An 18,750-nucleotide genomic window follows, 5' to 3' on the forward strand; every position below is an offset into this window, starting at 1 on the left:
GGTCTCCTCTAGTAGGGACCAAGTGGTTGTCATCAACGGGATCTCCATGTCTCATAGACGCTGAGAAGGTCTTGACATCTTCAATTGTTAGTGAAATATTAAGGAATCAACGCAGTTTTGACCTTTATCATCCCCATAGACGGCGCCAAATGATGTTAATTATTGGAAAATCGCAAGTATATCAGAGAGTAAGAAGGTAGATGAAATCCAAGAGAAACTTAAGAAAAATTTGCAGAAGAATAATGGTAAAAAGTGAGTATCTTACATTATCAACTTAAGAGCTACGGTTACAAGGAATTTCCAACCCCTTTGAATGAAAGGTGAGACTCTACTTATAGGTGAGCTCTAATGGCTTAAGTTACATGTGGTCCCCATGGGGATAGCCAAGTACATGGTACATTGGTCAAATGGAAAAAATTAGAGTAGTGGCTGCAGGGTGATGCATGTAGCATATCGTTGGTCGGGTGTACCAGGTGTTGCAAGTGCATGGTGATCCCATTACTCACTCAGACCTTGTGTCCATGCTTTGTCTAACATCATGGATGAGCATGCAAATATGGTCCCCACTTAGTGGTCCAAGCATGGCAAACCTTGTACCATCTCTCTTGTCCAAGTTTGCTTTCTCATTGTTCGTATTTCCTTGCCAAAGATTAAGTGTCTAGACCTAAAGCCAACTTTTTGGATCGTTTGAGCACTACTAGGACGAAAGAGGCAGTAGTGTCATTTTTATTCAAGTATAAATCTATATCCATTTAAGTTTAATTAGTATATGTATATAATTCATAATAACATATATTCTTCATATGTAGAATTAAAATCATCAAATGGAGATAAAGTTTTTGCTCAAATATTCTTACAAACTTAATGATTATAGTGAAGTTTCAAATAGCAAAGATGATTTATATTAAGATTTACACATGCTATACACCATAACTGACCAAAGGAAACAAAAAAGAGTTATGGATCACGTGTTGAATTATATAAAAGAAATAGCTTTAAATTACTTTAATGTGTGGATTATTTATAGAATTTCGTCAACAATTTCAGTTATTGTTGGCGCCCATGTAGAAAACAATTTTTTCAAAACTGAGGTTGATCAAATCGGTTAACTATGTCACAAGAAAAATTAAGTGGTTCAACGTTATTTATTGAAAAAAATAATGGGAATCTTGATTACAAATTTATAGATTCTTGACTTATCTATATGGTTTTTTTTTTTCGCTTTATGTTTTTATATGTATCTTTTGGAAATTTTTGTATTTTTAAATGTATATTTATTTATTAAGGACCTCCAAATTTATATCGTCTTAGCCTTTATATATTTAGAACTAGTGACCCTATTTTCCATCTTTCATGGAAGAATTAGGAAGGAGAGAAGAAGAGAATAAAGTCAAGAGAAAGAGTAGATGTTTAGTTGAGACTTGTGAGATGGGTATACAAAGGTAAATCATTACCATATTTTTGAGATAGGGAGATTAATAATATGTAGGAAATTATAATATGCACATACAAACCTCACACACATAATAAGTAATTTCAACCAATCATGGATAGCACTTATATCAATTGTATATGAGTGTTTATTTTTATTATGGGGTGTCACTTCAAGCTTAGAAACTCAATTTTTTTTTGTTTTTCTAGTACGCAAAACAAGAAGAATAAGAATATATGACTGCATGGGCTAGCTACATATAGCTAACCAGCTCTTGACGCAATTACCTAAGATCTCCAAGTTTTGTTTAGTAGCTAGAATACAAAATTTCCAAAATAATATTAATTATATATATCACTATGTTATCTTTTTATTATATATATAAAATAAAAGTAATCAAACAAAAATGATGAGACTTCGTTGTCTTATGCTGTACAACAAAATTTTCCCAAAACTTATATTGACAGCCATAATAATTTTAATTATTAATTAATCACAAGCATAATTTATATATATAGCTATCTCAACATGGTGAGCATATCCTTTACATTAACTAAGCTTATTATACATATATGATCTATCAATATGGAGAAATATTGAAGGTAGGAATATTCTTATTCTTTCATTACAATTTCTTGTTAAACCTAGTAGTTAACGTTACACTATTCTACAAACCAATAGTTTCTTTAACATAATATACACATTATTTATAACGGGTTCATCATTATAAACTGTAATACAAATTAATACGTACCACGTACTAATCATCATCTCGATCAGTACGTAAGAAAAAGAAAAAGAAAAATGGGGATAGCAGTGCTTGATGCCCTAGACAACGCTCGTACACAATGGTACCACGTCACCGCCATAGTGATCGCCGGAATGGGCTTCTTCACCGACGCATACGATCTTTTTTGCATCTCAGCCGTCTCTAAACTCCTCGGCCGCCTTTACTATTTCGACCCCCAATCACCTAAGCCCGGAAAGCTTCCTACTAATGTTAACAATGCCGTGACAGGAGTAGCTCTTGTCGGAACCCTAGCCGGCCAACTCGTATTCGGGTGGCTCGGGGACAAACTAGGCCGCAAGAAAGTTTACGGAATCACCCTCATCATGATGGTCATTTGCGCCATTTGCTCTGGCCTCTCGTTTGGCTCGAGCTCACACTCCGTCATGGGAACCTTATGTTTCTTTAGGTTTTGGCTAGGGTTTGGCATAGGCGGAGATTACCCGCTCTCCGCCACAATCATGTCTGAATACGCCAATAAAAAGACTCGCGGCGCTTTCATAGCCGCGGTGTTTGCAATGCAAGGAGTTGGAATAATCTTCGCGGGGTTAGTTTCCATGATTTTTTCGCGCATTTTTCTAGCGGTGTATGCCGCTCCTCCCTACAACGAAGATAAGGTCTTCTCCCCACTCTTTTCAACTCAACCCGAAGCCGATTACTTATGGCGAATCGTGCTAATGATCGGAGCTTTACCGGCAATATTGACATACTATTGGCGTATGAAGATGCCGGAAACAGGAAGATACACAGCAATGATCGAAGGGAACGCAAAGCAAGCCGCAGCCGATATGGGACGAGTTTTGGAGATTGAAATTCATGATGAACAAGATAAGTTGGCTCAATACAAGGCTGCAAATAGCTACCCTTTAATGTCAATGGAGTTTTTACGTCGTCACGGGCTTCATTTATTAGGAACATCAACAACTTGGTTTTTACTAGACATAGCTTTCTACAGCCAAAACCTAACACAAAAAGACATTTTCCCAGCTATCCATTTGGTCAAATCTGATACTCATGTCAATGCTCTTAGAGAAGTGTTTGAAACAGCACGTGCCATGTTCGTTATAGCCTTGTGTGGAACCTTTCCCGGTTATTGGTTCACAGTTTTCTTAATCGAAAAACTTGGTCGTTTCAAAATCCAACTCGGAGGGTTCTTCATGATGTCAGTTTTCATGTTAATTATAGGTCTCAAATATGATTATCTTAAAAGTCATAATGGAACTTTGTTTGCAGTGTTGTACGGATTGACTTTCTTCTTTGCCAATTTTGGCCCCAACAGCACGACCTTTGTCTTGCCAGCTGAGCTGTTTCCCACACGTGTGAGGTCCACGTGTCATGCTATCAGTGCAGCTTCGGGTAAGGCGGGTGCTATTATTGGTGCTTTTGGTATTCAAACCTACACTTTGGATGGTGACACTAAGAAAATTCGAAAGACTATGTACATTTTGGCTGCAACCAACATGTTGGGATTTCTCTTCACGTTTTTAGTGTGTGAGACCAAAGGAAGGTCTTTGGAGGAGATTTCGGGTGAAGATGGCGGCGCCGCCGCCGAGGATACTGTCGGAGGAACTGTTTCCATGTCAAGGCAAGAAAGTACTCAAAGGGAAAAGGAGCAAATGTCTGCTTGAGATTATGATAATAATGAATTAATAATACAAGTAATATTATAATATATTTTGTGTCAATTAATAATAATGTTATAACTCTTTATTATAATTTCAATACGTACTTTGTTTAATGTTAATTTGATTATTAGCTGGAATTGATATCCTCTATATATATATTGTAGTTGACGAAGAGCGTGTGATGCTTGAAGTGTATGAAATAATAAATAAATAAGTAATCAATAATTTGTTACTTTAATTAAATATAGGACTTGGAACCGTATTAGGTCGTATTGTATTGTATTATATTAAATTGTATTTTATGCAATATTTTTATATAAAACTATATGTGGTATTAACTTTTATGGACACCTAAATATATAATATTTTAGTATAAATTAAAGTTTAACATAGTATTATATAAAAATATGATATATAATCCAATTCAATATAATACAATACAATACAATACGATCTAATACGACGTTCCAAACGAGCCCATAGTGCACTATTATGGGTATTAATCATTTATGAGTAATATTAAAAAAATTTGATTTTATACTTAATTTTTTTATCTAATTAAAAAAATCTTTCATTTTTATATTATATGAGTTGATGTTGTTCAATCAGTTGAAAAAAAAAATATTAAAAAAAAAGTTTTTCGACAAAAAAAAAATTAAAAAAAAAAGGTTAAGTTTGACTTAATTATATTTTTGATATTTTTTTAATTAAGTAGCGAAATTAAATATAGAAATTAAATTTCTCTTTTATTATTTACTATTTGATCAAAATCTAATGATTTAATATTTTTAAAATAATTAATATTTATAATTAAATTTATTTAATAACTATCAATTGGTAATAAATACCCATTGAAAAGTGTTTCTAATATATGTGTATTTGTTTTTAGGGAAAATACTAAGCTATCATAAACTAAGAATGTATGTCATTTACAATAGTTGAGTAATTTTGTGGAGGAAAATTCTCCATTCAAGAGCAAGTTCCATTCAACTCTAGAATAATGACCAACCATATTGATTGAATGTTCACATGAGTAACATTGATTCTAGAAAGAAATAATAGAATGTTAGAAATATCTACAATTAAATCATCAAAGAAAGAAGTTGCAAAAAGAAGTGCATTTAAAGCATTCAAAACCAATCAAGGCATCAATCTCGACATGGGAATTGGCTTTTGCAATTGTAGAACTTAATTTGGACTGTGGAAAATAGTTTTAGTCTCCTGAAGCAAGTGGATGCCATGGAACAGATGCTTGAACTAGCGGAGGAGATCTTGAAACAGAGCTATCATTCCGGTGATATAGCTTGAGCATCTAAAAATTTTGCAGGTAATTTGTTGTAAAAGAGACAAGTGTGCTTGTTGGTTTTGCAGTACCCCCATGTACTACATTGTTTCTCTCAGACCATATAGATCAAATAGTACAAATTATAAATTCCATATCAGCTTTGGTGTAAAGGGTTGAAAGGTGCATCAAGTAGTCACATCTATGCATAAAGTTGGCAAGTCTCAAGTTAAACACCAAATCTGAATGTCGCCAAATGAAACACGCATATTTACATCCAAACAGGACATGTCCTATGAATTCCCAATCTAAGAACAAAGAGAGCAGGTCGAGTCAGTAATTACTTTTTGTCTTACCAAAGAGATGGCAGCAAGGAGTGGATCATGGACTGACTTTTTATGGAAACTGCAAAGACTGAAAAAACTTCCACCAAGATGCATGCAAAAAGGAGGGAGGGCGCTGCAGCTTCAATAGATGCAGCTCTTGTCTCGGATCATGAGGAAGATAGGTAAGAAGGACGATTTCATGTTTCATGAGAGATGTAGCGACCTTGAACTGAATCATCTAAGCTTTGCTAATGATGTATTACTATTTTGCAATGGAGATTTCAAGAATATCTATTATATGTTGCAAGGATTAAAACTCTTCTCACACACCTTAGGATTGTTTCCTAACCCCTCCAAATCGGCAGTCTATTGTAGTAACATGTCGGATGTAGAAATTTAAAAAATCATTGATGTTTCTGGATTCCAGAGACAAGAGTTGCCTTTCAAATACCTTGGAGTGCCTATATGTCTGAAGCAAATCCCCTCAAATGATTGCAAGGTATTAGTTGAGAAGATGATGGTTAGAATCAAAACTTGGAGTACTAGAAATCTTTCTTTTGCTGGGCGGATTGTGCTCATCAACTCGGTGCTAATGGCTCTACATTCATATTGGTGTCAAGTCATGATCCTCCCAAAGAAAGTGAAATAGAATCTATTTGTTGCAGTTTCTTATGGAATGGACAGTATTCTCTAACAGGTGTTCCTGCGGTTGCTTGGGCATCTATTTGTCAATCCAAGGCCTCGGGTGGATTGGGTTTTAGGTGCATTTCAAAATGGAACAAGGCAACCTTGTTTAAATATGTTTGGACAGTGGCTAAGAAAGAAGATAATTTGTGGGTTAAGTGGGTTCACAACGTGTATGTAAAGGAGGAGAATTGGTGGACTTATCAACCTACGGCTCAAGCGAGTTGGTATTAGAGAAAACTTGTAATGGTCAAGGAAAAAATGAAGGACTTCAGGGATTTAAAACAAACACAATGTAAGTATGAGGTGACTACAGGTTACAAAGAATTGCATACACATTTGCCTAAGGTGGAGTGGAGCCATCTTGTTTGGAATAGACTCAATCTTCCTAAGCATAGTTTCATACTATGGCTTGCCATGCTTAAGAAGATGAAGACAAAGGAAAGATTGAAGAACTTTGGGGTGATAGACAATGATAATTGTCTATTTTGTAACAGTGGTAGTAGCGAGACCATTGAGTACTTATTTTTTGAGTGCCCATACTCAAAGGACTGCCTTGATCAAATCAAAAATTGGCTGCATTAGGGAACCACCTCAGTTTCCTTGATAAGTATCAGCAAGTGGATTAAAAAAGCAAAGTTTTCAAGGTTCAAAAAGCAGGTATTAGCGGCTGCTGTTGCAACGTTGGTTTATCTGATTTGGGGTGCCCGAAACAACATGTTTTGGAACCAAGTGATGGAAAATAGTGATATCATTGTATATAGAATATTAAAAGTGTAATCAAACATAGAATTACTTGTATTTGGCCAAAGATGTAACTAGTAGTGAGGAGTATTGGTTTAATACATTGAAAAGCTTATAGATGTAATAGGTCCTTTAAATTGGAGGATGCCATTAGGTTGTAAAAATTATTTCTTGGTATATAATACACTTGCTGATTTACTAAAAAAAAATAGATCTGGCTAAATTGTAGCCCGAACACCTGTTTGATCATGATGCCAAATCAGTGAGATCACTACAGCTAGGGAAAAAACTTAGAGGTAATGTCAAAATCCTCTCCACATCCAAAAGTGAGAAGAATTGTTCTAGTAGCTATATATACCATTGACATTCTGTAATGATTAAGTTGGCCACCACCCCATCAGGAAGTCCTAAAATACCTAAGAAGAATAAAAGAGTTGTGGCTGGGTATCCACAGGTCCATAAATACCACTTCTAATCGATCCCCCATCTCTAATTTTCCAACGAATCCCAGCTGTTAATAAATCTCGTCCCCATAAAATTCCTCACCATGTCAAAGAAGGCGAGTGCCCAAGTTTTGAGTATAGGAAAAAAGTATTTGAGAAGTAACGATTTTTTAACAACTTTTTTTATTAAGAAGAAAAGACTTCATTAATCGACAAAATACATACAAACACTAATCAAACCAACTCATCCAAACACGACTCCAGCTGGCAATAACAGCCTCAAATAACCAAACTAATTACAATGCAATCTCAATAAGCAATATCTCTCTTATTTAGACAATTTTCTATTATTTACTATTTGTAATCTATATTTTATAATAATCTTTAAATCATTTACAACTCTAAAAACTGATCTAGAATAACCATTAAAAATATACCTATTTCTATTGAGCTAAATATTATATATCACTGCTGCCAAAATGGTGATATTGAGCCGCTGAAACTAGGGGTGGGCAACATCCAATCCAATTCAATTGAACCGAATCGATCCTATCCAATCCAATTATAATTAGATTGGATTGGATATTAAAAATTGGATTCTAATTGAATTAGATCGGTTATTGGATGTCAATCTCAAAATTCAATTAAAAATCGATCAAATCCAATATCATGTATATACATTAAAAAATTACTTATATTAATTTATATAATAAAAACTAATAAAAAAATATATTAATTATATATTTATTTACCTTTTCTTGTGAAATTTGTAACACTTAGTTGTTCTATGTATTTATTTTTATGATGTTTTGTTATATTTTATTACTTAAAAATATTATTATTTTAGCTATTTGAAACGTTTAGTTACATTACGCTTTTTTATGGAGTATTAAACTTAAAATCTAATGGTATTATGTAGTTTTTACGTATTTATTTTCATATTTTTAAGTTAATATTAAAAATTATGTGTGTAATTGGATATTTAGTTAAGAAAATCGATCTAATCCAATTAGTAATTAGATTGAATTGGATTGGATTTTGAGGTCTAATCAGATTGGATCGGATGATGATTTTTCAAAATTCAATTACTAATTGAATTGGATCGAATGAGGAAAAAAAAAGTTAGATTGGATCGGATGCCCACCACTAGCTGAAACTGATCCTTCCTTGTCCCAGTAACCTAGCCAGACCAGCCAGCAAGAACTATCAACCACCCTCTAACCCCATCCAAGCAAAGATAAAATCCAAGACTTTCTGAGATAAGACACATTATAAAATAGGTGCTCACGAGTCTCCACATCCTCCTCACACACAGGGCACATTAGAGAAGATGAGAAGATGAGAATTTATTACTTGCCAAAAGATAAACCTGTGTTTAGACACAGTTAATGAACTCCAAATAGTCTTGTAATAATTGACCTGGTTTTGGACCAACCTATTGTTTTATAACCAGCTGGTCTTAAATCGGCTAGATGTTCTCACTTTAAGGATCTTATAATGCAAGAATTTCTTCCTCATGTGACACAATTTACGCTAATACCAGATAGAATCTATTTTAAGATCACAAGACTTGAAGCTCACAATCTTTGCCCATTTGACCCAAAGAAGGTCTTATTTTGTTGAAATCGCCCATACATACTTAGCAAGAATAGATTAGTTCCATTTAACAACATTTTTAAATCTAAGGCCTCCATAAGCCTTCGGGAGGTACACTTTTTCCCAAGACGCAATGTGAATCTTACTCTTGTTTCCATTTGTACCCCAAAAAAAGTCTCTACAAAGCTTCTCAACCTCCTTGGTAATACTATGAGGAAGAACAAAGATGCTCATCCAATAATTTTGAAGGCCAAGTAAAACAGAGTGGATCAACTGAACATTTCTAGTAAATGATACGTGTCTACTCAATCAAGTATGTAATCTCTACTTTATCTTCTTGAAAATGATATCACAATCCTCAGCTTTCCATTTCATCAGCCTTAGAGGGACTCCCAAATATTTGAGGGGGAATGTGCCTTCAACCAACTGAAAATCTCTAAGTACAATTTACTTTTCCTTAGTGTTCATGTCTCCAAAATATATTTGGGATTTACTAGCATTTATGTGCAATCCTGTAACAGAGCTAAATTCATCAAGCACCTATCTAAGAGCCATAACCGAGAGTCTTGATTATTAATAATTTCTAATTTGGCCCCTCATCAAATCAAAAACTATCTAATTGGTATCCACATATTAAAATCATGACAATCATGCCCTTAAGTCATAAACTTTATTCCAAAATAGACCACATAAATTTAACTTATTTATTTGATGACCCAACACACATTTTATATATACAATTGTGACCCCAATTATTTCTAACAATCTCCCACTGGGTCACATATGTATACATATAAATGTGTTAACCTTATTGAGCTCATAACTTTGTCATCATAACCATAGGCATGTGCAATCTCGTCCATTAACTATATCAACATAGGATCAAAGCGATTTTCGTTGTATCAATCACAACTAAACCCATCAATGGTCACATATATCAACATAGCCAAATGACATAGATCAATCATGATAATGTGGTATGAAAATTACATGCATGGTGATCTATTCATGTCAATTTTCAATTGGTCCTACTTTACTTTATGGAGATCAAAACTTTAGCCTAAATGTACAAAGTGAAATAAACTGAATAACATAATTTCTGATCAGAAAAATATCCAAATACACATGTTTCATAAAACAAATAAAACACACTAAAGACAAACTCCCACTGAGTCTAGATATCCTCATAATCTAAAACACCCATACGAGCAGTGTGCTCATGAAAGACCTTGGGGGGCAAACCCTTAGTAAGGGGGTCTGCAATCATGGAGTTTGTACCTAAGTGTTCTATACAAATCTGTCCACTTTGTACCCTTTCTTTTACAACAAGAAACTTGATGTCAATGTATTTTGACTTCGTCGAGCTCCTATTATTGTTGGAATACAATACAGTTGACTTATTGTCACAATACAACTTAAGTGGTCTTTCAATTCCATCCACAATGCGCAACCCAGTGACAAAGTTTCTCAGCCATATACCATGGTTGGATGCCTCATAACATGCAACAAATTCTGCTGCCATGGTGGATGAAGCTATGAGTGTTTGTTTTGCACTCCTCCATGATATAGCTCCACCACCTAATCAGATATATGTAGCCCGAAGTAGATCTCCTACTATCTTGGCATCCCGCAAAGTTAGAGTCAGAGTATCCAATGATCTCAAAGTGATCTGACCTCCTATATGTGAGCATGTACTCTCTTGTTCTCTTCAAATATCTCATAACCTTTTCGGCTGCTTTCCAGTGATCAATTCCTGGATTGCTTAAGTATCTGCCTAACATTCCAACAATGTACGCTATATCCGGACGCGTACAAACTTGAGCATACATTAGACTCCCAACAGCCGAAGCATGGGGAATCTTTTGCATTTCTTGAATTTCAAGGCTTCCTTTAGGGCATTGTTTAAGACAAAATTTGTCTCCTTTAACGACAGGGGTATCACCTGGTCTACAATCTTGCATGCCAAACCGTTTGAGTACTTTATCGATATAGCTCCTTTGTGATAATCCAAGAATACCCCGAGAACGGTCTCGATGTATTTGAATTCCTAAGACAAAAGAGGCGTCACCAAGATCTTTCATCTCAAAATGCTTCGATAGAAATCTCTTGGTTTCGTGCAATAAGCCTATATCATTAGTGGCAAGCAATATGTCATCGACATATAGAACCAGAAATATACACTTACTCCCACTAAACTTATGATACACACAATCATCAACAGTGTTCATCTCAAAACCAAATAAGAGAACCACTTGATGAAATTTGTGGTACCATTGACGGGAAGCTTGCTTGAGTCCATAGATGGATTTTTTTAATTTGCAAACCATTTTCTTTGGGTCACCAACCACAAAGTTTTCTGGTTGCTCCATATAAATTGTCTCATCAATGTCGCCATTGAGAAATGCTGTTTTAACATCCATCTGATGTAACTCAAGATCAAAATGAGCAACAAGGGCCATTATTATCCTAAAAGAGTCTTTCGATGAAACCGGAGAGAAAGTCTCTTTATAATCAATGCCTTCTTTCTGAGTATAGCCTTTTGCTACAAGACGTGCCTTAAACCTCACCACATTACCATTTTCATCCCTCTTGGTTTTAAATATCCATTTACAACCAATTGGTTTTACACCTTCTGGTAATGGGACAACTTCCCAAACTTTATTGTCTTGCATAGACTTGTTCTCTTCATTCATGGCATCATTCCACTTTTGAGAGTTAGAACTTTTCATGGCCTGATGAAAGTTGATTGGATCATCTTCCATCATTCCAATGCCATCCTCATGTTCTTGAAGATACACTATGTATTCATCTGGATTAATAGCATTTCTTCTTTCTCTAGTGGATCGTCGCAAAGGCACTTATTCTTGAGGTTGTTGAGTTTGTACCTCTGGGGTTTGATTGACTATGTTTGGTTGCTCTTGATCTAAAACTTGATCAATATTAGGATTAGAATCCTGAACATTGTCAAAAGCAACTATTGGAATAGGAATCACTCATCTTCAAGAGAAGTGGGTGATTCTAAATTCTCCTAAAAAACAAAGTCTTTAACCGTATTTCTTCTCAATATCCTCAAAGAACTTTGCAGTTCCCGTTTTAAATATATTCTTTACTTTGGGATCATAAAACTTGAAACCCCTAGATCGTTCAGAATATCCAATAAAGTAGCTGCTCACAGTTTTAGGTTCCAGCTTCTTTTCATTTGGCCTATAAGGCCTAGCCTCAGCTGGACATCCCCAAATATGAAAGTGCTTAAGACTAGGCTTTCGCCCTGTCCAAAGCTCATAAGGTGTTTTTACAGCTGCTTTAGTTGGTACCCTATTCAAAATGTAGGCTGCTGTCTTAAGTGCCTCTCCCCAGAGTGATTCTGGTAAGGTTGAATGACTGATCATACTCCTTAATATATCTTTAAGAGTACGGTTTTGTCTTTCAGCAACACCATTCATGCTAGGAGATCCCGGCATAGTGTACTGTGGGACAATTCCACACTCCTCTAGATATCTGGCAAAAGGTCCTGGACGTTGTTCACCTGATCCGTCATATCTGCCATAGTACTCACCACCACGACCAGACCTGACTTGCTTTATTCTTTTGCTAAGTTGATTCTCAACTTCAGCCTTAAAAGATTTGAACACGTCCAACACTTGAGACTTTTCATGAAGTAGAAATAGGTACGCATATCTTGAGTAATCATCTATGAATGATACAAAATATCGTTGACCATTCCAAGAAGGTGTAGGAAATGGCCCACAAATATCTGTATGTATCAACTCTAAGACATCGGTAGCTCTTTTCGCACCCAATTTCTTTGTTTTGGTCTGTTTGCCTTTGATGCATTCAATACAAACATCAAAGTCTGAAAAATCAATTGAATCTAAAATTCCATCAGACACAAGTCGCTCAACTCTATTTCTAGAGATGTGACCTAACCGTTTGTGCCATAAGGAACTTGATTTTTCATTATCCATTTTACGCTTAGTACCACGTGATTCCACATTCAAGGTTTCATTATAAGAAGCAACGGTGTCAAGCAAATATAAGTTGTCATAAACCATAAGAGAACCAGTTCCAACAGTATTTGAATTAATAGATAAACTAAAGCAATTGTTTCCAAATGAACAACAATAACCCAATTTGTCCAAACAAGAAACAGAAACCAAATTCCGTCTAAAAGACGGTACAACAAAAGTATCTATTAAGTCCAAATAGTAACCAGTACTTAACAACAACCTAAAATGCCCTATTGCTTCCACATTTACCGACTTGCCATCTCCCACATAAATGCTTCTTTCAGCATCATTTGGCTTTCGGTAACTCAGGCAACCCTGCATAGAAACACTGATGTTAGTGGTAGCACCGGAATCTAACCACCAAGTGTTTCTAGGTACTGAAGCTAAATTTACCTCAGAACAGACCAAAGTAAGAAATGTACCTTTCTTTGCTCGCCATGCAATGTACTTAGCACATTCCTTCTTCATGTGTCCTTTCATGTTACAAAAGAAACAAGCATCACCATTGCTGGCTTGAGTTTGTTTCTTATGTGCAGAATCTTTATCCTTAGCAGCCTCATTCTTTCTTTTCTTGCCCTTATCCTTAGAGGTGCTTGCCAAGTGAACACTTTCAGTCTTCTCTTGCTTCAGTCTTTCTTCCTCTTAAACACAAAATGAAATGAGCTCATTAAGAGTCCATTTCTCCCTTTGGCAGTTATAACTGACCTTGAATTGACTGAATTGTGGAGGAAGAGAGATAAGCACTAAATGCACAAGCAAGTCATCCGAAAGCTCAAGCTTTAGTGCCTTTAACTTTGAAGCAAGGTGAGACATTTCCATAATATACTCCCTTATATTTTCCTTGCCCTTAAACTTCATGGAAATAAGTTTCTTTAAAAGAGTACTCGTTTCCGCCTTATCACTTTTTTGCAAAGCGCTTCTCAATTTCAGCAAGGAAAGTTGTGGCATCGGTGACCTCCTCGGACACCGCACCCCTAAAAGCCTCAGGTATGCCGCGCTTAATGATCATAAGACTCATGCAGTTTGAACGGTCCCACTTCTCATAAGTAATATTTATTAATAATTTCTAATTTGGCCCCTCATCAAATCAGAAACTATCTAATTGGTATCCACATATTAAAATCATGACAATCATGCCCTTAAGTCATAAACTTTATTCCAAAATAGACCACATAAATTTGACTTATTTATTTGATGACCCAACACACATTTTATATATACAATTGTGACCCCAATTATTTCTAATATTGATCCCTTACTAAACAAAATTAAATCATCTGCAAAGAAAAAGTTGATTATTTTAAGGCCTTTGCACATTGATGATACCTATAGGAAGAATTGATAGCTGCCATTTGAAGTCTTCTTGTGAGACACTCCATAATAAGCACACAGATAAGAGAAGAGATTGGGTCACCTTGTCTCAACCATTTCTCTCCTTTAAATTTGCCCTGCACTCTTCCATTCATAACTATCGAGTAAGAAGTTGCTCTCAGACACACCATAATTCACTGAATAAACTTCTGAAGAAAAATATAAGCAGCTAAAAAATCCTCCAAAAATCCCAACTGACAATGCATAAGCTTTGCTTATGTCAATTTTGATAGTGCAGCTTTTATAATTTTTCAGAATGTCTTGAAGGATCATCACATTGAGCGCTACGGATCTTCCTTGAATGAAGGCTCCTTGGTTTTGATTAATCAAACCAAAAGCTTAGAGCATAAAAACTTCAAAATACACTTGTAAATCGTGGAACAACGAGCGATAGGTCTATAATCCACAGCTCTAGAAGGATTCTCATGCTTAGGAATAAGAGAAATTAATATCGAATGGAGTTCAAGAGGCATAAAACCTTTATTGAAAAAATAATTGATAGCAGAGCAGAATTTTGCTCCTAATTCTGGCCAAAGTTTCTTGAAAAAGCCTGACTTTTTAACAACTTGTTGAGTAAAGAATTTGGGGCTTGCAAAATTTGCCATGATTGTTTTGCTAATGAGGCTTTTTAAATTTAATTTCGTGAGAGAATAAAAATTTGTCATCCTTAGAAAAATTAAAATTTTTAACATATATGTGGTGAATCCTCACCCTCAAAATAGGTTGTTACAGCGGTAACAATGTCCAAGAAACACAATTCAAAACTAAAACCAATCACAAAATCAAAACTTGAACTTAATTGAAGTTAAATGAAGAAAACTTAGCTCGATAATAAATGAATGAATGATGGATCTTTATTGAATAGGAATAGTCAGTAGTACACAATAGAATGACCCCAAGATTACAACTCAAGACAATAAAATATTACAAAGAAATGTCTCACATTGAGGAAATCACTTCAAGAGTGATACTCCCTTTACATCCCTCCACACACACTCACTATGATCTTGGACTCTCTCTCTCTCTCTCTCTCTCTCTCTCTCTCTCTCTCTCTCTCTCTCTCTCTAAGATGAATCTAAAGTATGAGCTTTGGAGATTAGAGATCAGAACTCAAAACTCAAAAATCCCTCTTTGAGAATAGATGAACCCCTATTTATAGTTGTTGATGGGGTCCCTATTAAGTTGGTATTAAAGCCAACTGTTATAATAGCAGCAGTTTTCTTCATATTCATCTGATGAGCATATAAATGGACATACTGACTTAACAGGTTAAGTGAGTTTAATCCCAAAAATTCCACCTGACTAGACTCACTTAAACTCTGATCTAAAAGAAATGAGTGAGGACATTAAATGTCCTGAATGCTCAACAAATTTAGACAGTGCCTAAACTTGCCTCTAGTTACACTTTTAGCTAGTGAAAATATCTGCAGGGTTATCATGTGTACTTATTTTTTTCACTTGCACCTTCTTGGATGACACAATATCCCGGATGAAGTGTAACTTGATATCAATGTGCTTTGACCTCTCATGAAACATTGGATTTTTCATGAGATGCAAAGCACTTTGATTGTCACAGTAAACTGTGATATCCTCAGATTTAAAACCTAACTCCTCTATTAACCCCTTAAGCCATATAGCCTCTTTGATGGCTTTTGTAGCATTCATGTATTTAGCTTCTGTAGATGACAAGGCTACTACTTTTTGTAATTTAGATTTCCAACACATGCAACTCCCAAGAGTAGTGAACACAAATCCTGTTAGGCTCCTTCTAGTGTCTAGGTTTATTGCAAAATCTGAGTCACAAAACCAGTGATTTTTTCCTTGTATTGGTTCTCCGTAACACAATACCAGTGTCCAGAGTATCTTTCAAGTACCTCATTATCCATTTTAGTGCTTCCCTATGTTCAGGGTCAGGGTCTGAAATGTATATGCTGACCACACTCATTGCATGAGTTAAGTCAGCTCTAGAACATACCATGGAGTACACGAGACTCCCAACACAACATGCATAGGGAACATTGTTCATCTTGGCTCTTTCTGCATCTATTTTTGGTGACTGAGAAGTAGACAACTTGAAGTGTTGAGCAAGTGGTGTTGCAACTGGTTTGCACTTGACCATGCCAAACTTGTTCAATAATTTTTGTAGGTACGCAGCTTGAGAAAGTATTATCAAACCAAGATTAGATCTCTTTATGTTTATCCCATGAATTCTCTTTACTTTGCCCAGATCTTTCATCTCAAACTCATCATTGAGTTTCATTTTTAGCTTGTCAATCTCTGACTGCGCTTTGCTAAAGATCAGTATATCATCAACATAGAGTAGCAAATAGGTTTGATTATTGAAATCTACACATGAGTCCTACTTGCTTTTAGTGTATCCAATATTCGGCATATAAGTGTCAAATCTTAAGTTCCATTGCCTAGGTAAAGAGACTTCTTGAGTAGACATACCTCATCTGGGTTCCCATTGTCAAAGCCCTCAAGTTGTTGCATATAGATTTCTTCTTCTAACTCACCATACAAGAAAGTTGTTCTTACATCCATCTGTTCAATCTCTAGGTCCATTCCTGCTGCCTTTGCCATCATGGCTTTGATTGAAGCTTGCTTAACCACTGGAAAAAAAATCTCATTGTAATCGATGCCTTCTTTTTGAGTGAATCCCTTGGTAACTAACTTTGCCTTGAATTTGGTAGGTTCATTCCTTGAACCTTCTTCATGCTTGAAAAGTCATTTACAACCTACCAACTTCTAAAACTCTGGGTTCTTTATAATAATCTAGGTTCTATTCTTCCTAAGAGACTGCATCTCTTCTTGGATGGCCTGCAGCCATGCTGCAGCATCTTTACTTCTCATAGCTTCTTGAAAGCTGGTGGGTTCTAAACTGTCAACCTCTTCTGTAATCATAAGAGTATATGCAATGAATTCAGCATAACCAAAACGATCATGGGCTTCTCTCTGTCTTCTCTCTCAATCTCTAGCTAATTGATAACTGCTTAGTTCCTGTTGATCTTTATTGTTTGCCCCTTCTGTTGCCTCAGTTCCATTTGGAACAACATTAGTTAATGCTCGAGCAACATGCTCCACCTCAATTTGGACATTCTCAACTGAACTAGCTTCACTATCTTTGTAAGTGCTCTTGGTTTTCATGGTCATTTCATCTTCCTTGAAAACTACATCTCTACTAATCAAACACTTCTTGAATCTAGGTTCTAAACACCACACTCTATCCCTTAACCCCTTTAGGGTAGCCTAGAAACATGCATCTCAATGCTCTAGGTTGCAACTTATCTTGTCTAACATGCACAAATGCAGTACATCCAAACACTTTCAAGTGATCTAAGTTTTGGGGTTTACCTGTCCGTAACTCTTGTGGGGTCTTGAAGTTGTTTGGCATAGATGGTGATCTATTGATTAGGTAACACACCAGAGATTTATAGTAGTTCACCCCTATGTCGCAATGGTAATGGGGCTATGTTTACTCTTACTTTTATTAATTAGATCTAACACACCAAATCTATGTTCTCAAAAGTGTGTGGACAATAATACAACAAAAGTGTAATGAGATTTTAGTCATCATTTTTTGGTTGTAGTATAATATGCCATTAGAGCAATAGAGAAGTAATATAGAGCTACTATACCCAAGTCTTCTTAAAAGGTGTTGTAAATTGTAAAATTTTTGTTACTTTTAATGAATCTCTAATTTCACCTAGTGACTTCTTTGAGAATTGGTGAAATCTAAATTAACTCTTGTTGGCATTAAACTCGTGTCTATTTTATTTATTACGGTTTTATTTAATTAAATTAATTTATCGTAGTTTTTTTTTTAATTTTACGATCTTCTTAGATTAGTTTACAAAAAACTGTGCCAAGAGTGTTATATTGTATGTGTGAGAAAAGGGTGTGTGTGAGAGAAAGGAGTGAATTGTGAAAAGAAAAATGAATGTGAGTTTGTAGTGTTATTGTGAGAGTATTGAGATTTAGATGGAGAGATTAAAATAGTGAGTATATAATTCTAAGTTATATGTAAAATATATATGTTTGGTAATTTTATCAAACGGAATTAAATTTCTCTGCTTAATATATTTTTTATTTTGATACCTTTAAGTATATTATTTTTCCCAACAATTATAATATTGTGATGTAGAAACCAATGCTTATATTAGGTTATCCTGAACTATAAATATATGTACATTATAGATCGATACGCATGAATTAATTAACTAGGGAGAGAGAGGTGTATGTTGTTGTCTTAATTGTATTGTACAAAAATCTTATTGTCCGTACTTTTTTTTATTTAAGCTTTTTTAGTATACATATATACACCTAGACTCTTGATATTGTAGTCAAAATATAATACATTATATACATAATTATATATATAGTTATAACGCACGGAGATTGGATAGGAAATATAGGCGAATATTTATAACTTGTATATATATCCGTATATATA

General features: G+C 35.1%; 1 protein-coding gene across 1 annotated transcript; it reads left to right on the forward strand.

Annotated features, from left to right (window-relative positions):
• Positions 1 to 1,020: 1,020 nt before the first annotated feature.
• LOC115716010 (low affinity inorganic phosphate transporter 4-like) lies at positions 1,021 to 3,707 on the forward strand. The gene is made up of 3 exons (XM_030644700.2): positions 1,021 to 1,133; positions 2,250 to 3,633; positions 3,686 to 3,707. Exons 1-3 carry the CDS (start codon positions 1,112 to 1,114, stop codon positions 3,705 to 3,707), a joined length of 1,428 nt encoding a protein of 475 aa, XP_030500560.2. The 5' UTR covers positions 1,021 to 1,111.
• The last annotated feature ends 15,043 nt before the right edge of the window (positions 3,708 to 18,750 follow it).

The sequence above is a fragment of the Cannabis sativa genome, chromosome 5, assembly GCF_029168945.1.
Source record: "Cannabis sativa cultivar Pink pepper isolate KNU-18-1 chromosome 5, ASM2916894v1, whole genome shotgun sequence".
Classification (NCBI taxonomy): Eukaryota; Viridiplantae; Streptophyta; class Magnoliopsida; order Rosales; family Cannabaceae; genus Cannabis; species Cannabis sativa.